Raw genomic sequence first — 16582 nt, forward strand, 5'->3', positions numbered from 1 at the left:
TACTTCTGTTTCATGAGAAACTATTTGTTCTGTAAGCCTTCACCTGAAATACAATAAAAAAATTAAAAAATAAATAAATAAATAAAAAAGTATGTGTCAGATAGTATCTAGCACATACAAAGAGTTCAGTAAATACTTACTGAATGAAATGAACAAATGGAAATTGTCAATAAGGCTATAAAGTCATTCTGAGAAACATTTGAGAAATGGAGTTTTAATTCTTATGAAATCCAAATTTCTGGGTTCCATGGAAGTTGGGGTGACCTACACAAGCTTTGCCCTGACATAATCTTTAGACCTTGAGCCAGGAGAGAACTGGTTTCCTAAAATCACGTTTGAGTCAAACAATGATCTAGATAAATTAGTAAATACCTTTTGTTTTGCCTTAGGCATTGTGCTGTTTTGAAGAATTATCTATATGCAGTCAGTTTCAAGAAACAGAAACTCCAAGGTCAGACTAGGGTAAATTGTTATTATATAAACATTGTTCTGGCCCTGTTTCCATTGCAATGTCAATAAGAAACGTGTAAGAATCTTTGGAATTTCTTTCCTCTTTGGAACATTTTTGACTCTCTAAATTGAAATGTTACCCTGATTTACAAATTGTATATTAAATAAACTTCGAGCAATTTCTATTATTGGCTCACTATGATTTTTGTTTTAACACATTATAATACCATAACATATAGATTTAAATTATAAGAAATAATTATTAACAAAATACTGTGAACTTGTTCCTTATGCTCTCAAAATGCCCATTTGAGAGAAAAATATAGAAAACTACCTAATTTTTTGAGGCAGGTATAATTTTTACTTCATTTTCAATTTACCTCCAACATATTAGGAAAAAAACTACATTTTGAGTCTCATTTGGAGGATCTGCAAACTTTTTCTTAAAGAGACAGACAGTAAATTTTTTAGGTTTGCAGGCCATATGGCCTCTGTTGCAACTACTCAGCTGTGTCATGATAGCACAAAACAGTCACAGATAATACAAACGGGAGTGGCTATGTTCCCAAAGAACTTTATTTACAGAAACAGGTGAAAAAAAACATTTGGCCTGCAGGCTTTCAGTCTGTCAACCTCTGTCTAAGAAAAAATATGAGCTTCCTAATTTAACAAACACACAAAAACCATGATTATAAGTTCACTAACTTCTTATGAATCATATGACAATATATCAGTCTGTGTTCCAATATATTATATACAACATTTTACCAGTTCATTGAATGGCAAGAGTTTATTTTAGTTCATTATATACTATAATTTATTAATGTACCTAAATTTAAAAGACACTTTACAGTTTTTTTTTTTGTTTTTAATCACCGATTGTGAAACAAAAACCTTGATTTGGTCTTTGTCTTTGGTTCCTGAAGGATAGCCCTTGGCTTTTCCTAAGTTATCAAGGTGTTCTGTTATCTAAAACCCCCAGGCAACACTTAAAATTTTGTGCAAATGAGTAGGGCTACACAGACCGCACCCCTCCCTCCCCCCATCAACTAACCTCCAGAAGAGAGGGGGCCGAGATTCAATCAATCATGCATATTCAATGATTCAATCAATCATGGCTATGGAATGAGGCTCCAATGGCTATGCAATGAAGTCAATAAAACGGTTTGAACAGGGAAGAGTTCCTTGGGCTTCCTGGATTGGTGAGAACATCTGCTATCAGGAGGGCTGTGTGTCCCTGAGTACAAAGGTAGCCTCATGCTGGGACTCCTCCTATACCTCACCCTATGTCTTTTCATTTGTATCCTTTCTGGTTCTAATAAATAGGTAACTGTAAGTATAGATACTCTACATATATCCTGTGAGTTGTTGCAAGAAATTATCAAACCTACAGAGGAGTGAGAGCCAGCAGGGGCTGGTGTCTGGTTATTTGGCAGTCTGAAGGACTGTGTCCTTTTAACTTTAGTGTGCCCTGATCTATGTCAGAGTGGCTAGGATTAGAGAAGTGGTCACCTGGTCTGAATTGGTGAAATCATGTAGATTTCCAAGGTTGTGGCCAATGCCCACTGACCTGCCCCAGTTGGCTGGGGATGAGACAGAGAAGGCACCAGCTGGCCTGAAGTGCAAGCAGTCATGTGGACTCCTGTGCTTGAGGCTGGTACCCCTTGATCTGGCCCTGGGTGGCTGGGGATGAGGGAGTACTGCTTGGACTGGCTGGTGATGAGGATGAACAAATGGGAAGGTGAGGATTGGATCCTTTTCTAGGTAGGAGTAGATTCATGCTGATCATTACCACACAGTTAACAATAAAGTAGGATTTGCCCGCTGTGCCTCTTGCTTAGTGTACCTATGCACAGTATAATAGTTATACAAATATTACCTTCAAAAAACTGAATAGACTTATAGTTAGAACATTCATACAAACACTTCCAAGGTCAAACACATTTTGCATGGCCAGATTAGAAGATGCATTACAAGATCAGACAGGAACATACTAAAGATTATAAGGCACTCAGGCAAGATTCTTATTCTTTGGCTCCTTGCTATGTCAGCAAATAGAAATTAAAACAAGAGTTATCAGCAATAGCACAATCAACTACTAAGCTAAAAGTTTACAGCCAATTATATGTATCTCTTTTTCCTATCTTTTCTTTCTTGACTTTTTCCTTGTTATGTTTTACCAAAACATTAGGTTCAAATTATTAAGGCAAGCCAACACATTCACAATCAAATAAAAGGGTTTAATAACTCACTGCTCCCCAACCACCAAAAAAGACACAGACAAAAAGTACTAATACCATTACTCCCCCCCAAAAATGAAATATTATCTCTTATTTATAAAGAAAAGGGAAAAATATTAACATTAAAAATACAGAATAAGTCATACTGCTACTGTGCCAATATAAAATCACAAGATTAAAATTTAAGATACATAAAATCAATTCACACTACATGTAGATTTAAAATTCTCACCTGATTTTTTTGTGTTAATTCATTAACTGAACTTTTAAGTTTTTGTAGTTCATGCACATACACAGCAACTTCCTGGGGACCTTTGGCAAGTTCACTCCTTAGCTGGCTTATTGTAGCCTAAATAAAAATAATAATAATAATTAGAGCAAACTGAAATGAAAACAGAAATAGTATACAAAAGTTTTAAGATTACATAGATTTTTATTATTGTTGTTGTTCTTAAACTGAAATAATCCTTAGAAGTTTTAACTTGGTTCTTCATCCTAACACCTCCACTGCCACCCTACACCTTTTTTGGCTACAAACTGATTTTTTAAACTTGTCCAAGATGCACCACCCTCACTTACTTAATACATGAAATGAAAAAGTGGCATCCTACTTTATGTGTCTGAAATAAGCACCAAACTGTAAATCTGAATTTACTGACTTTTAAATTCTGTTCTTTAACCCTCTGAGTTTAAAGAGGATATACAAGTTATGTCTACATATACTTTCTCTCAATTTTATAGCATAGCCTTTTCCTTTTCCTTTAAAAACGTATATATGCAAACATCTAACAAAGTTTGATCTTGGTGAATCACTTTTCTAACTGTAATGAAAACATTTTTTGTCCAAAGAAGTAACCAAATTGATGCTCCATATAGTTTTGTCAAACTGGATCACTGTATCATCAGGTATAACAGCTGGACATGAATTTGCTTGAATGCATTTGAATACTTTTTAAAACATGAAATTAACATCTATTATCAAAACAATCATTTTATCAGTTAAAAATAATATAAGATAAAGACAGGTAGCACAAATCTTAGAAATACAAAATTCCTATACATGAAAGCCTCAGCTATTAGAAAGATTAAGTACTACGTTTTGGGTATGGTTTCCTGCGAGTGGCATTAGTAAAAGAACTTCGTATTTCTAATATTGCTTACTGGTTTTACTTTTTACATTCTCAAAGTTACAATTTTCACTGCCTATATTCTTTGTTACTAAGTAAAACCCATTGCCACTGAGTCAATTCCGACTCAGAGCAACCCTACAGGACAGAGAACTGTCCTATAGGTTTATCCGAGTAGTGGCTGGTGGATTCCAACTGCCAATGTTTTGGTTAGCAGCTGTAGCTCTTAACCTCTGTGCCACCAGAGCTCCATAATATGGAAGAGATATAAATAAATAAATTTCTTTCTTAATAAACACACCAGCAGTCACATATACCATACATTATTACAAATACTACCTCTGTGTTCAAGTGAGAAAGCTGAGAAGGCAACTAACTTATTGTGACAGTGACACTACTGCTCAAGAGATCTTCTGCTACTCTTCTGGACACCCAGAGTACATGCCACACTTTTTTCTTTTTTTTTTTTTTTTTTTAAGGATCCTCAGTGGTGGTATATCTTCATCCATTTATAGTGGTTTTAGTTTTCAGTTTCGGAAACAGCCTAATAAACAAGGTGGGCAACTGAACTGATGATCAAACACTTGGGTTTATTTTAATAACCAGAAATTATTGAAATTAATTTTTTTATGCATTTCCCAAGCTGGTTTTGAAGTTTCAAAAATGTTGTCAGGAATGGCAGCATGTCTGAGATATGTGCCCAGCCCGACCTTTGATGGAGAACATTCATTTAAATGTACTAATTCTGATACACTGAAAAGACAATCTGTCACATTATTTCTTAGTTACACCTTATACGAAGTGTTTCAATATAATATACAGCACAACTATTTACATGTTTTTTTCACATACTTCAAAGAAGAAAATGTTTAAATATTCATGTATTTTTAACTGTGTTCAAGTTAAAGGTGTACCCTAATATCTTCTGCTTTAAAGTGATCATGTAACTGACATGGATATGGGTGTTGTAATTTCAAATTACTACTTCTAAGAACTTTGACTCTCAGAATCATTTTCTGTTAGTAACATTATGGATGTTGACAGATACATTAGGAACAATTCAGCTATTTTAAATTATGTTTTAATCATGTAGCACAAATGCCAATTTATCACAAAATAATGTAAATTACCACACTTAAATCCCTACTTGTAAATATCTTACCAAAGGATTTTGCACAGTGTCTGACACACAATATACAGAAATAATGGCTTATATTAAAATGCAAATTGTGTGTATATTTCATTGAAACACCATGATTCCACTTCAAAGTTTATAAAATACAGTAAGCCAAATGTAACATCTATCTAATGCCTATCTTGCTAATAAACTTCAACATGCAAAAGAAACTAAATAAGGAAAATATAAAGTAAATATATTCAAAAATATCTTGTTATATTTCATAGCTATATGTTTTTATATGCTCTTTAGGTGTTAGCATTATGAAAGCATTTATAAGAATATATTAAAAGCATTTAGTATATGTACTGTTTGACCTCCAAAAAGGGATTCAAGTTTTATGTGAGCAGGCACCCGGTCTAATTCACTTTCGTATTCCTGACACTTAAAATAGTTCCTGGTCCTTAGCAGGTGCTCAATAAATACTCCCTAATGGAATAAAAGATTTTACTTCCAAGGAGTTAAGAGATATTTGCCCCTGTGGAAATAGTATATTAGAACCTATAAAACAGTTTGCACTTCCTTGAAGCCACATTATTGAATTCAATAATGAATTTTTACTAAAAGACTTTAAATTACAAAATAATTAAATAAAAGTATTTCAAGCAACCATCCGGCTGGTGCATTAGAATTAAAATTATTGTTTTAATAGTCTATTACTATTAGTAAATAATCATCTACAGATGATTCAAACTTACTTCATTAATAAAACAAAAATGAGAATGTTGTTGAAGTTCCAAAACTTCCTTAAAACGGGAAATGCCATATGATGATAAAGGTACTGCATTAAGGGTATACTAATATTGACAAGCCTTCCAAAAACACATTACCTCAAATTTAAGCAACTCCATTAGAAAGCAGAAAAAAAATAACAATAAAATGATGGATGAAAGGTGGAAGTCAGGACTGACAGACACATTAAACACACAATAAAAATGTTCACACATACTGCCAAATCTGGTCTCTTATATTAGCATACTTTTAAAAGATAAATTCTCTTTTTAATAGTTATATATGCATATAGTTGTGCTTACTGTATATCTTTATAGCCATTTCAGCTTTAAACACTGATTTAAATTAATTTATTGAAATATAAATGTTTTAAAAATCATTTCCGTTAAAGACCACATCAAATATAAGTTGATTACAGCTTTGATAGCTTTAATACTGTAGATTTCTAAATATACTACTTTTTAACTTTTAAATCCTCAATCTTCAATCTATATAACAGCTAATTATTTATATTTATAAAATATTTTTGTATGCTTTTGAATGAGTTATTTTTCTATATGCTTTCTAAAATATCTAGACAAAAAAATGGTCAATGAATTCATATTCAATGAAAGTAATGAACACAAGAACAAATTTTAACAACGCACACCAGATTATGTATCTTCAGCTCTAAGGAAAAATAAGTCATTGCATTTTTAGCTTATTTAATTCCTTTTAATATGTTTTGTTTCTCATGCCTACATTTAGGTTCAAAAAAAGCAGTGACATATGTAATAATTTTTTCTAGTAAGTTCTAGAAAAGTGCTAGTTTTCTAGAAAAGTGCTACAATTTACCAATACACTCAACTGAGAACAGAAATGAATTTTAATAAATTAATAAAATACATACCATATATTCAAAGAGTAAGCAGAAGCTAAAAACAAATGGAATTATAAACAAATAATAAAGATGGAAAAATTGTTTTTCATATGGAAATGGTATGAGACATAACTCAAAAAAGCTATTACTCAATACAAATATGACTATAAAATACGGCAAAGTAAAAGAAGGAGTAACAAGTATTTGGTCAAGATTAATAACACAAATTTACTTATAAGGCAATCATGAGACCACCTAAAGTGGCAGACAACATGACATAGAGAAAAGAACACAGGATTTGGGTAAGACCTGGGTTCAATCCTAGCTCCTTTACGTTAGATACTTGACCTTGAAAAGGTTATTTAACCTCACTGAGCCTCAAACTTCTCATAGGTAAAACAGACCTAATACTTAACTTACAAGGTTTTAAGAAATAAATGAGACCATGTATTTAAAGTTTCTAGTACAGTATCCAAAACCTAGTGGTGCTCAAAAAGAGTTTGTTTTCAATGACAATATTACCTCTCTAAAATTTTTCAAAATAACATAACCAGGGTTTCATTCATCATCACTACAAATAAGTAGGGAGTGTTATCCTAGTTTTACTAAAAATATAATGAAATATTAAATTATCTAATCAATTATTCAGCAAGAATAAAATCATTTACTTCTAACTTTATTTCAAATACTTAAAACTGTAAGTATTATAAAAACCTGAACAAAGTTAAGACATAAAAAACAAAATTCTAAGCCATTTTTCTTTTTTTTTCAGAAATATCTTTTCTAAAGTAAAAAACAAAAATCACTGTTTTCTACAATTAGCCATGTTGACAAAAGAACAATGGTAGAAACAAAAAATACTTTTACCCCGAGTCTTCTGTAAACTCTAATCGTAACTTTTTCATTTTTATTGACTGCTTCTCAGTACATATAAAGACATTAAAATCTACATGAAAATACTAATTTTTTTAAAACTCCCCAAATTAAGCTTTGGTAGACAGTTGTCAGTGGACATTCCAGACTAAGACAGACTAGGAAGAGGGACCTAGTGGTCTCCTTCTGGAAAACTTGGCCAGTAAAAACCTTATGAGTAAAAACGGAACCTTGTCTGATATAGTGCTGGAAGATGAGTCCCTCAGGTTGGAAGGCACTCAAAATACGATTGGTGAAGAGTTGCCTCCTCAAAGTAGCATCAACCTTAATGACACGGATGGAGTAAAACTTACAGTACATTCATTTGCTGATGTGACACAACTCAAAATGAGAAAAAACAGCTGCAAACATCCATTAATAACCTAGACAACAAATGTACAAAATATAAATCTAGGAATACTGGAGGTCACCAAAAATGAAATGGATGGAAAGCATAAACATCAATATCCTAGGCATCAGTGAGCTGAAGTGGACTGGTATTTGCCATTTTTAATCAGATAATCATATGCTCTACTATGCCAGGAATGACAAATTGTAGACAAATGGCATTGTATTCATCGTCCAAAATAATACTTCAAGATCTATCCTGAAGTATAACTGTCAGTGATGGGATAATATCCATATGCCTACAAGGAAAACCAATTAGTATAACTATAATTCAAATTTACACACCAACCACTAATGCCAAAGATGAAGAAATTAAAGATTTTTACCAACTTCTTTGGTCTGAAATTATTCAAGCATGCAATCAAGATGCATTGATAATTACTGGTGATTAGAATGTGAAAGTTGGAAACAGAGGGATTGGTAGTTGGAAAATATAGTCTTGGTGACAGAAACAATGTCAGCGGTCACGTAATAGAATTTTGCAAGACCAACGACCTCTTTATTGCAAATACCTTTTTTCAACAACATAAACGGCAACTATCCACATGGACCTCACCAGATGCAATACACAGGAACCAAATCAACTACATTTGTGGAAAGAGACTATGGAAAAGCTCAGTATTACGAGTAAGAAAAAGGCCAGGTGCTGACTGTGGAACAGACCATCAATTGCTAATATGCAAGTCCAAACTGAAGCTGAAGAAAATTAGAACAAGCCCACAAGAGCTGAAGTATCACCTTGGGTATATCCCACCTGAATCAGAGACCATATCAAGAATAGATTTGACGCATTGAACACTAACGACTGAAGACCAAACGAGTTGGTTGTGAAATGACATCAAGGAAATCATAAACGAAGAAAGAAAAAGGTCATTAAAAAGACAGAAAAGACCAAAATGGATGTCAGAAGAGACTCTGAAACTTCCTCTTGAGTAGCTAAAGTGAATGGAAGAAATGAGGAAGAAAAAGAGGTGAATGGAAAATTTCAAAAGGCAGCTCAGGAAGACAAAGTAAAGTATTATAATGGAATGGGCAAAGACACGGACTTAGAAAAAACCAAAAGGGAAGAACAAGCTCAGTATTTTTCAAGCTGAAAGAACTGAAGAAAAAATTCAAGCCCTGAATTGCAATACTGAAGGATTCTATGGCTAAAATACTGAATGATGCAGGAAGTATCAAAAGAAGATGAAAGGATGGCATAAACAGAATACGAACCATAACAATGCACAAACACCAGAAGAGAAACTAGATAACTGGGAGCTCCTAAAAATCAAACACTTATGCTCATCAAAAGACTTCACCAAAGGAGTCAAAAGACAACCTACAGACTGGGAAAAAATTTTTGGTTACGACAATATCCGATCAGCATCTAATCTCTAAAATCTACAAGATACTGCAAAACCTCAACAACAAAAAGACAAAATAACCCAATTAAAAAACGGGCAAAGGATACAAACAGGCACTTCGCCAAAGAAGACATTCAGGCAGCTAACAGACACATGAAGAAATACTCACAATCATTAGTCATTAGAGAAATGCAAATCAAAACTATAATGAGATACCATCTCACCCCAACAAGGCTTGCATTAATCCAAAAAACACAAAATAATAAATGTTGGAGAGGCTGTGGAGAGACTGGAACACTTATACACTGTTGGTGGGAATGTAAAATGGTACAACCACTTTGGAAAACAATTTGGCGCTTCCTTAAAAAGCTAGAAATAGAAGTACTATATGATCCAGCAATCCCGCTCCTTGGAATATATCCTAGAGGAATAAGAGCCATCACACGATACAGGCACACCCATTTTTAATGCAGCACTGTTCACGATAGCAAAAAGATGGAAAACAAACTAGGTACCCATCAACGGATGAATGGATAAACAAATTATGGTACAGTCACACAATGGAATACTACGCAACGATAAAAAACAATGATAAATCCGTGAAACTCCTTATAACGTGGAGGAATCTAGAAGGCATTATGCTCAGTGAATTTAATCAGTCACAGAGGGACAAATATTGTATAAGACCACTATTATAAGAACTCCAGAAAAGGTTTAAACACAAAAGAAAACATTCTTTGATGGTTACGAGGGTGGGGAGGGAAGGAAAGGGTTATTCACTAACTAGATAATAGACAAGAATTATCTTAGGTAAAGGGAAGGACAGCACATACTACAGGGGAAGTCAGCACAACTGGACTAAACCAAAGCTAAGAAGTATCCTGAATACAACCAAACACCTTGACAGAGAAGCAGGGGTGGGGGTCTGGGGACCATGCTATCAGGGGTCATCTAGGTCAACTGGCATAACAAAGTTTATTAAGAAAATGTTCTGCATCCTACTTTGGTGAGTGGCATCTGGGGTCTTAAAAGTTAGCAAGAGGCCACCTAAGATGCATCAATTGGTCCCAACCCACCTGGAGTAAAGAAGAATAAAGAACATCAAAGTCACAAGGCAAGTATTAGCCCAAGAGACAGAAAGGGCCACATAAACCAGAGACTGCATCAATCTGAGACCAGAAGAACTAGATGGTGCCCGGCTACCACCCATGACCATCCTGACAGGCAACACAACACAGAGTCCCTGATGGAGCAGGAGAAAAGTGGGGTGAAGAACTCAAATTCTAGTAAAAAGACTAGACTTAATGGTCTAAGACTGGAGGAACCCCAGAAAGCATGGCCCCCAGACTCTCTGTCAACCCAGCACAAAAGCCACTCCTGAGGCCAACTCTTCAGGCAAAGATTAGACTCGACTATGGGACATAAAATGATACTTGGAAGAGCGTGCTTCTTAGCTCAAGTAGATACATGAGACTAAACGGGCACCTCCTGTCCGAAGGTGAGATGAGAAGGCAGAGAGTGTCAGGAGCTTGCTGAATGGACATGGAAAATCAGGGGTGGAAAGGAGGAGTGTGCTGTCACAGTATAGGGAGAGCAATTAGGGTCACATAACAATGTATGTATAAATTTTTGTATGAGAGACTAACTTGAATTGTAAACTTTCACTTAAACTACAATAAGATAAAATAAATAAATAAAAATTAAAAAAAGAAGATGAACGAATACACAGAGTCACTATACCAAAAAAAATTGGTCGATGTTCAACCATTTTAGGAGGTAGCATATGATGAAGAACGGATGGTGAAGGAAGAAGTCCAAACTGCACTGAAGGCAATGGAGAAAAACAAGGCTCCCAGAATTGATGGAATATCAATTGAGAGTTTCAACAAATGGATGCAGCCCTGAAGGCCCTCACTCTTCTATGCCAAGAAATTTGGAAGAGAGCTACCTGACCAACTGACTAGAACAGATCCTTATTTGTGCCCATTCCAAAGAAAGGTGATCCAACAGAGTATGGAAATTATCAAATATCACTGATATCATACACAAGTAAAATTTTGCTGAAGATAATGCAAAAGCGGTTGCAGCAGTACATCGACTGGGAACTGCCAGAAATTCAAGCCAGACTCAGAAGAGGACATGAAATGAGAAATATCATGCCGATGTCAGGTGGATCATGGCTGAAAGCAGAGAATATCAGAAAGATGTCTACCTGTTTTTTATTGACTATGCAAAGGTATTCGACTGTGTGGATCATAACAAATTATGGGTAACATTGTGAAAAACAGGAATTCCAGAACACTTAATTGTACTCATGAGGAACCTGGATATAGACCAAGAGGCAGTCGTTTGAAGAAACGAGGGGATACTGTGTGGTTTAAAATCAGGAAAGGTGTGTGTTAGGATTGTATCCTTTCACCATACTTATTCAATCTGTATGCTGAGCAAATAATCCGAGAAGCTGAACTATATGAAGAACACGGCATCAGGACTGGAGAAAGACTCATTAACAACCTGCGATATGCAGATGACACAACCTTGCTTGCTGAAAAGCAAAGATGACTTGAAGTACTAACTGATGAAGATCAAAGACTACAGCCTTCAGTATGGATTACACCACAATATAAAGCAAACAACATCATGATAAATGAAGATCGACATTTTCAAGGATTTCATTTTACTTGGATCCACAATCAATACCCATGGAAGCAGCAGTCAAGAAATCAAATGATGCATTCCAGTAAACAAATCTGCTGCAAAAGACCTCGTAAAGTACTAAAAAGCAAAGATGTCAGTTTGATACTGAGGTGTGTCTGACTCAAGCCATTTTATTTACAAATTCCACATATGCATGCAAAAGCTGGACAATGAATAAGGAAGACCAAAGAAGAACTGATGCCTTTTAATTATGGTATTGGCGAAGGATACTGAATATACCATGGACTGCCAGAAGAACGGACAAATCTGTCTTGGCAGAAGTACAGCCAGAATGCTTCTTAGAAGCAAGGATGGTGAGACTTCGTCTCAAGTACTTTGGACATGTTATCAGGAGGGATGAGTCCCTGGAGAAAAACATGCTTGGTAAAGTAGAGGTTCAGAGAAAGAGAGGAAGATCCTCAACGAGATGAAATGACACAGTGGCTACAAAAATGGGTTCAAACAGCAATGACTGTGAGGATGGTGCAGGATGGGACAGTGTTTCATTTAGTTGTACACAGGGTTACTATGAGTCGGAACTGACTCCATGGTACCTAACACCAACAACAACAAAATAAACTTAGGATAATTCTTAAATAAAATACTACTCAGAAGCATTTTCACACTACCATGTTGAATTATGTTCCCATATATATTTTCTCCAAAATGCAAATAAATATATAAATTTATTTTTTCCTTGCTCAAATTTCCCTTCTGGCCATTCTTAGCTGGAAAATTCAGAGAGGATTATACTTTAAAAAGTATATATTCAAAAACTGCCATTACTTAGGTTCAAATTTAGTCACCATATTTTTTTTTTATTTCAAATAATATTAAAGGAATTTTTTAATCAAAATGGAATGCAATTTTTCAAATATTTTAGCAATACTGGGTAGGCAGGATGACTTCATCAAAAGTAATTCTTACTGAAGAAGAGATACCATTACTGTATCACTAATGAACATGTTCACCCAGGTTCAGGTATTTCTACTTCAACATGATCTTAATGGGTTTTTTCCTCATGATACTTCTTTGATTTATCCTCTTCTTGATTCCACATTTGTACTTATAAGTTTATCATTGCCTATGCTGACTAGTAATACTACCATAATAATACTGGCTTCATTAAGTTCATGAACTTCTGAAATTGTTTGAAAAAAAATTGGAGATTATGCACTACTGGGAATCCCTAGGTGGTACACCTCGAAACAAAGGTCTGGCAATCTACTTCCGAAAGTCAGCCACTGAAAACTCTATGTAGCCCAGTTCTACTTGGTACAAATGGAGTCACTATGACTCATCAACTGGTTATTTTACACACTATTTCACTATGGAGCTCACTTTTGGGAAATCTGCATTTGAAGTCTGAAGTTTTAAGCGTGATGAAGCCTCACACGCCTATACATGTTATTTCCATAAACTCTCACCATTCGCCCATTGATAAGATATTAAAAAAAAAAAAAAAACCATAAATGTCAAGTTAATTCCGACTCATAGAAACCCTAAAGGACAGGGTAGATCTGACACATAGGTTTTCCATGGCTGTAATCCTTACAGAAGCAGACTGCCATATCTTTCTCCTGAAAAGCAGCTGGTGGGTTTGAACCACTGACCTTTTCAGTTAGCAGCCAAATGCTTAACCACTGAGCCACTAGGGTTCCTATGATAAGACAGAGCGAGAAGTAAAATAAAAAATGAATAGCTGTGCGTTTTCTATAATATTTATACCCCATAGCTTATTAACATATTACTATTTATGAATAGAACGGTGTTTAGATCACAGCTAAAAAACTTCAAGGAATGTAAATTGAAATGTCACTAAAACCACTTTTTAAACAGAAAACATGAAAAACAGAGGTCCACATCACATAAGGGAGCTTAAGAATTAATAGTGATAGTAGTCATAACAAAATATCTTTCATAATAAAGTAAAAAGTACAAAGGCAAGTATTTTTTGGCAAATATCTTTATTATATATCATAGTGTAATGGATTAGTGCAGAGTGTATCTTGAGTCAATCTCTTTTGACATATAAAAAGAGTTTAAACAAGCAAGCCAAGTAGCAGAGGTGAGAAAATGGATTGAACTGTATCAAAAGAAAAAAAGAAAAAAAGTGTTGTAAATCCTAACCTCTATGCCTGTGGATATAATTCCATTTGGGAATGGGTTGTCTTTCTTACTTTAGTGAGGCAGGATTAGTGTAGGGTGTGTCTTCCCTCAATCTCTTTTGAGATATAAAAGAGATAAAACAAGCAAGCAAGGGAGCAGAGATGAGAGAAGATAGATGCCATACCACATGATCACCAAAGAGTCAAGGAATAAGGACCTTCCCCCAGAGCCAACAAAGAGAAAGTCTTCCCCTAGAGCTGGTGCCCTGAATTCGGACTTCTAGCCTCCTAAACTGTGAGAGAATAAATTTCTGTTTGTTAAAGCCAGTCACCTGTACTATTTCTGTTATAGCAATACTGGATAACTAAGACACCAGCTAAAAAAATTTAAGAAAGAAATGCAAATTGAAATGTCACTATTAACAACTTTTTAAACAGAAACTATGAAAAACAGAGGTCAGCATCACAGAAGGGAACTAAAGAACTAAAAGTGATATCAGTCATAACAAAGTATCTCTAATAATACAGTAAAAAGGACAAAGACTAGTATTTTTAAGCAAATATCTTTATTACATATCTTAGAGCTCATCATCTGCTGACATAACTATATAAAGGATTTATGAACCTGTCATGTCATGTGAGAAATGATAAAAGGAACTGAGAATGTTTATCCTGGAAGAGAAAAGACTCAAGGTAAATATGAAGGGTCTTCAAATTCCTCATGTGGGAAACAGCAACAATTTATTCTGTGCATCTATTCTATTCAGTGCATCTAAACCACAGGGAAACAAATGTCAACTCAATAGCATGGCTGACTTCGGAAGAAATAAGCACACCACCTAGCAAGGGCTGTGGATACCTACCAGGGATACTAAAAAGAGGACTCCTAGATGGAGTGTTAGATGAGATGATTTTTAAGACCTCTTTCAACTCTCTCATTTAATAAATCTACCAATCAGAAATAAGCCTATTAGAAAATAAGTCTTCTCTAAATACGTTTTCTAAGCAGTGTTGGTACAACAGTTGTAGAAAATGAAATCATTCTTTCTTTACCTCTACCCAAACTGAGATAAACCCAATTAACACTTACCGACTAGCCTTAAGTAAATTTAAGTTTAAATACCATCTCTCCACAATATATATAATTTATTAGAGTAATATTATTTTATGCAAATATTTCTCTCCAGGTGTCTACTTTTACAAGTCCACGATAAAACATGTTGATGATCAGACCACACGGACTGTATACAAATATTACTCAGATCCAATGAAAGAAAGGCAAATTACTGTTTTGGTAGGCCAATCAGAAAAATCTTGAATCTCAACTTCACTCAACAGTATATGCTAAACAAGTTAATATAAATCACATTTAAGTACACTGAACTTCATTACCTCTGAGTTAGCATATTCTGCTTGTAACTGTTTGCATTCATCTTTCAGTTTTTCAGATTCTCTCTCACGTTCCAAGGTCATGCTGTCCATTAGTGTTTGAACTTGGACAAGTTCTCTCTTAAGCACAGCAACATCTTCTATACCAGGTCTCTGAAGCTGTGAAGCAACACATTGTAATTAAAAGTGAAAAGCTAATTAGCACAAGCTTTTAGAATGGTTTCACTCAAAGAAATCAAAATGAAAACAATATCTAAAATCAATTACTGGATTCAAAACATTAATCACAGATACCCGCCCCCCAACAAGCCACCTCCTCTTTCTGCTCTCTCTATCTCAAATTTAATGTTACCCCTCAAGGTGCAACACTAGCAAATTCATAAATATCTTTAGTGCTTTACTTTTTTTTCTCTCCTTCACAGACTAAGCCTATTGGTCATTACAGTCACACAATAGATGCTACATTCCTTCATGTCCCATCCTAGGAAATGAGGAATAAAAATGAAGCAGCAGCATATGTAAACATAATCACAGTTTGCTGCCGGTTGATGTAATGGATCCATTTATTTATGTATTTATTAAGTGCTAAATAAAGGACAGAAAGGAGTAAAGGATAGATTCAAGGTTAAGACTGAGGAGAGTGTTGATGATGCATGATGTCCATGACAGAAATACAGCTATAACAATCCCACTCCTAGAAACATATCCTAGAGAAGTAACAGCCATCACACGAATAGACATATGCACACCCATGTTCACTGCAGCATTGTTCACAACAGCAAGAAGATGGAAACAACCTAGATGCCCATCAACAGATGAATGGATAAACAAACTATGGTACATACACATAATGGAATACTATACAACTAAAAGAACAATGATGAATCTGTGAAGCATCTCATAAGACAGATGAATCTGGAGGGCGTTATGCTGAGTGAAATAAGTCAATTACAAAAGGACAAATATTGTAATAGACCACTACTGTAAAAACTCGTGAAAAGGTTTGCACACAAAAAGAAACAATCTTTGATGGTTACAAGGGAGAGGAGGGGTGGGAGGGGGGACACTAGATAGACAATAGGTAAGTGGTAACTTTGGTGAAGGGTAAGACAGTACACAATACTGGGGAAGCCAGCA

The 16582-nt window shown here is 34.9% G+C and overlaps 1 protein-coding gene across 1 annotated transcript in view; it reads right to left on the minus strand.

The window, feature by feature from the left end:
* The window catches only part of LOC101352813 (early endosome antigen 1), a 150187-nt gene that overhangs the window by 73519 nt on the left and 60086 nt on the right, over window positions 1–16582 (minus strand). The window contains exons 9-10 of the mRNA XM_023738584.1: window positions 15449–15604; window positions 2923–3039 (exon numbers count right to left, since the gene is read on the minus strand). Coding sequence (XP_023594352.1) covers window positions 2923–3039; window positions 15449–15604 — 273 coding nt within the window. The remainder of the gene's footprint in view (window positions 1–2922; window positions 3040–15448; window positions 15605–16582) is intronic.

Source organism: Trichechus manatus, unplaced genomic scaffold (assembly GCF_000243295.1).
Source record: "Trichechus manatus latirostris isolate Lorelei unplaced genomic scaffold, TriManLat1.0 scaffold00119, whole genome shotgun sequence".
Lineage (NCBI taxonomy): Eukaryota > Metazoa > Chordata > Mammalia > Sirenia > Trichechidae > Trichechus > Trichechus manatus.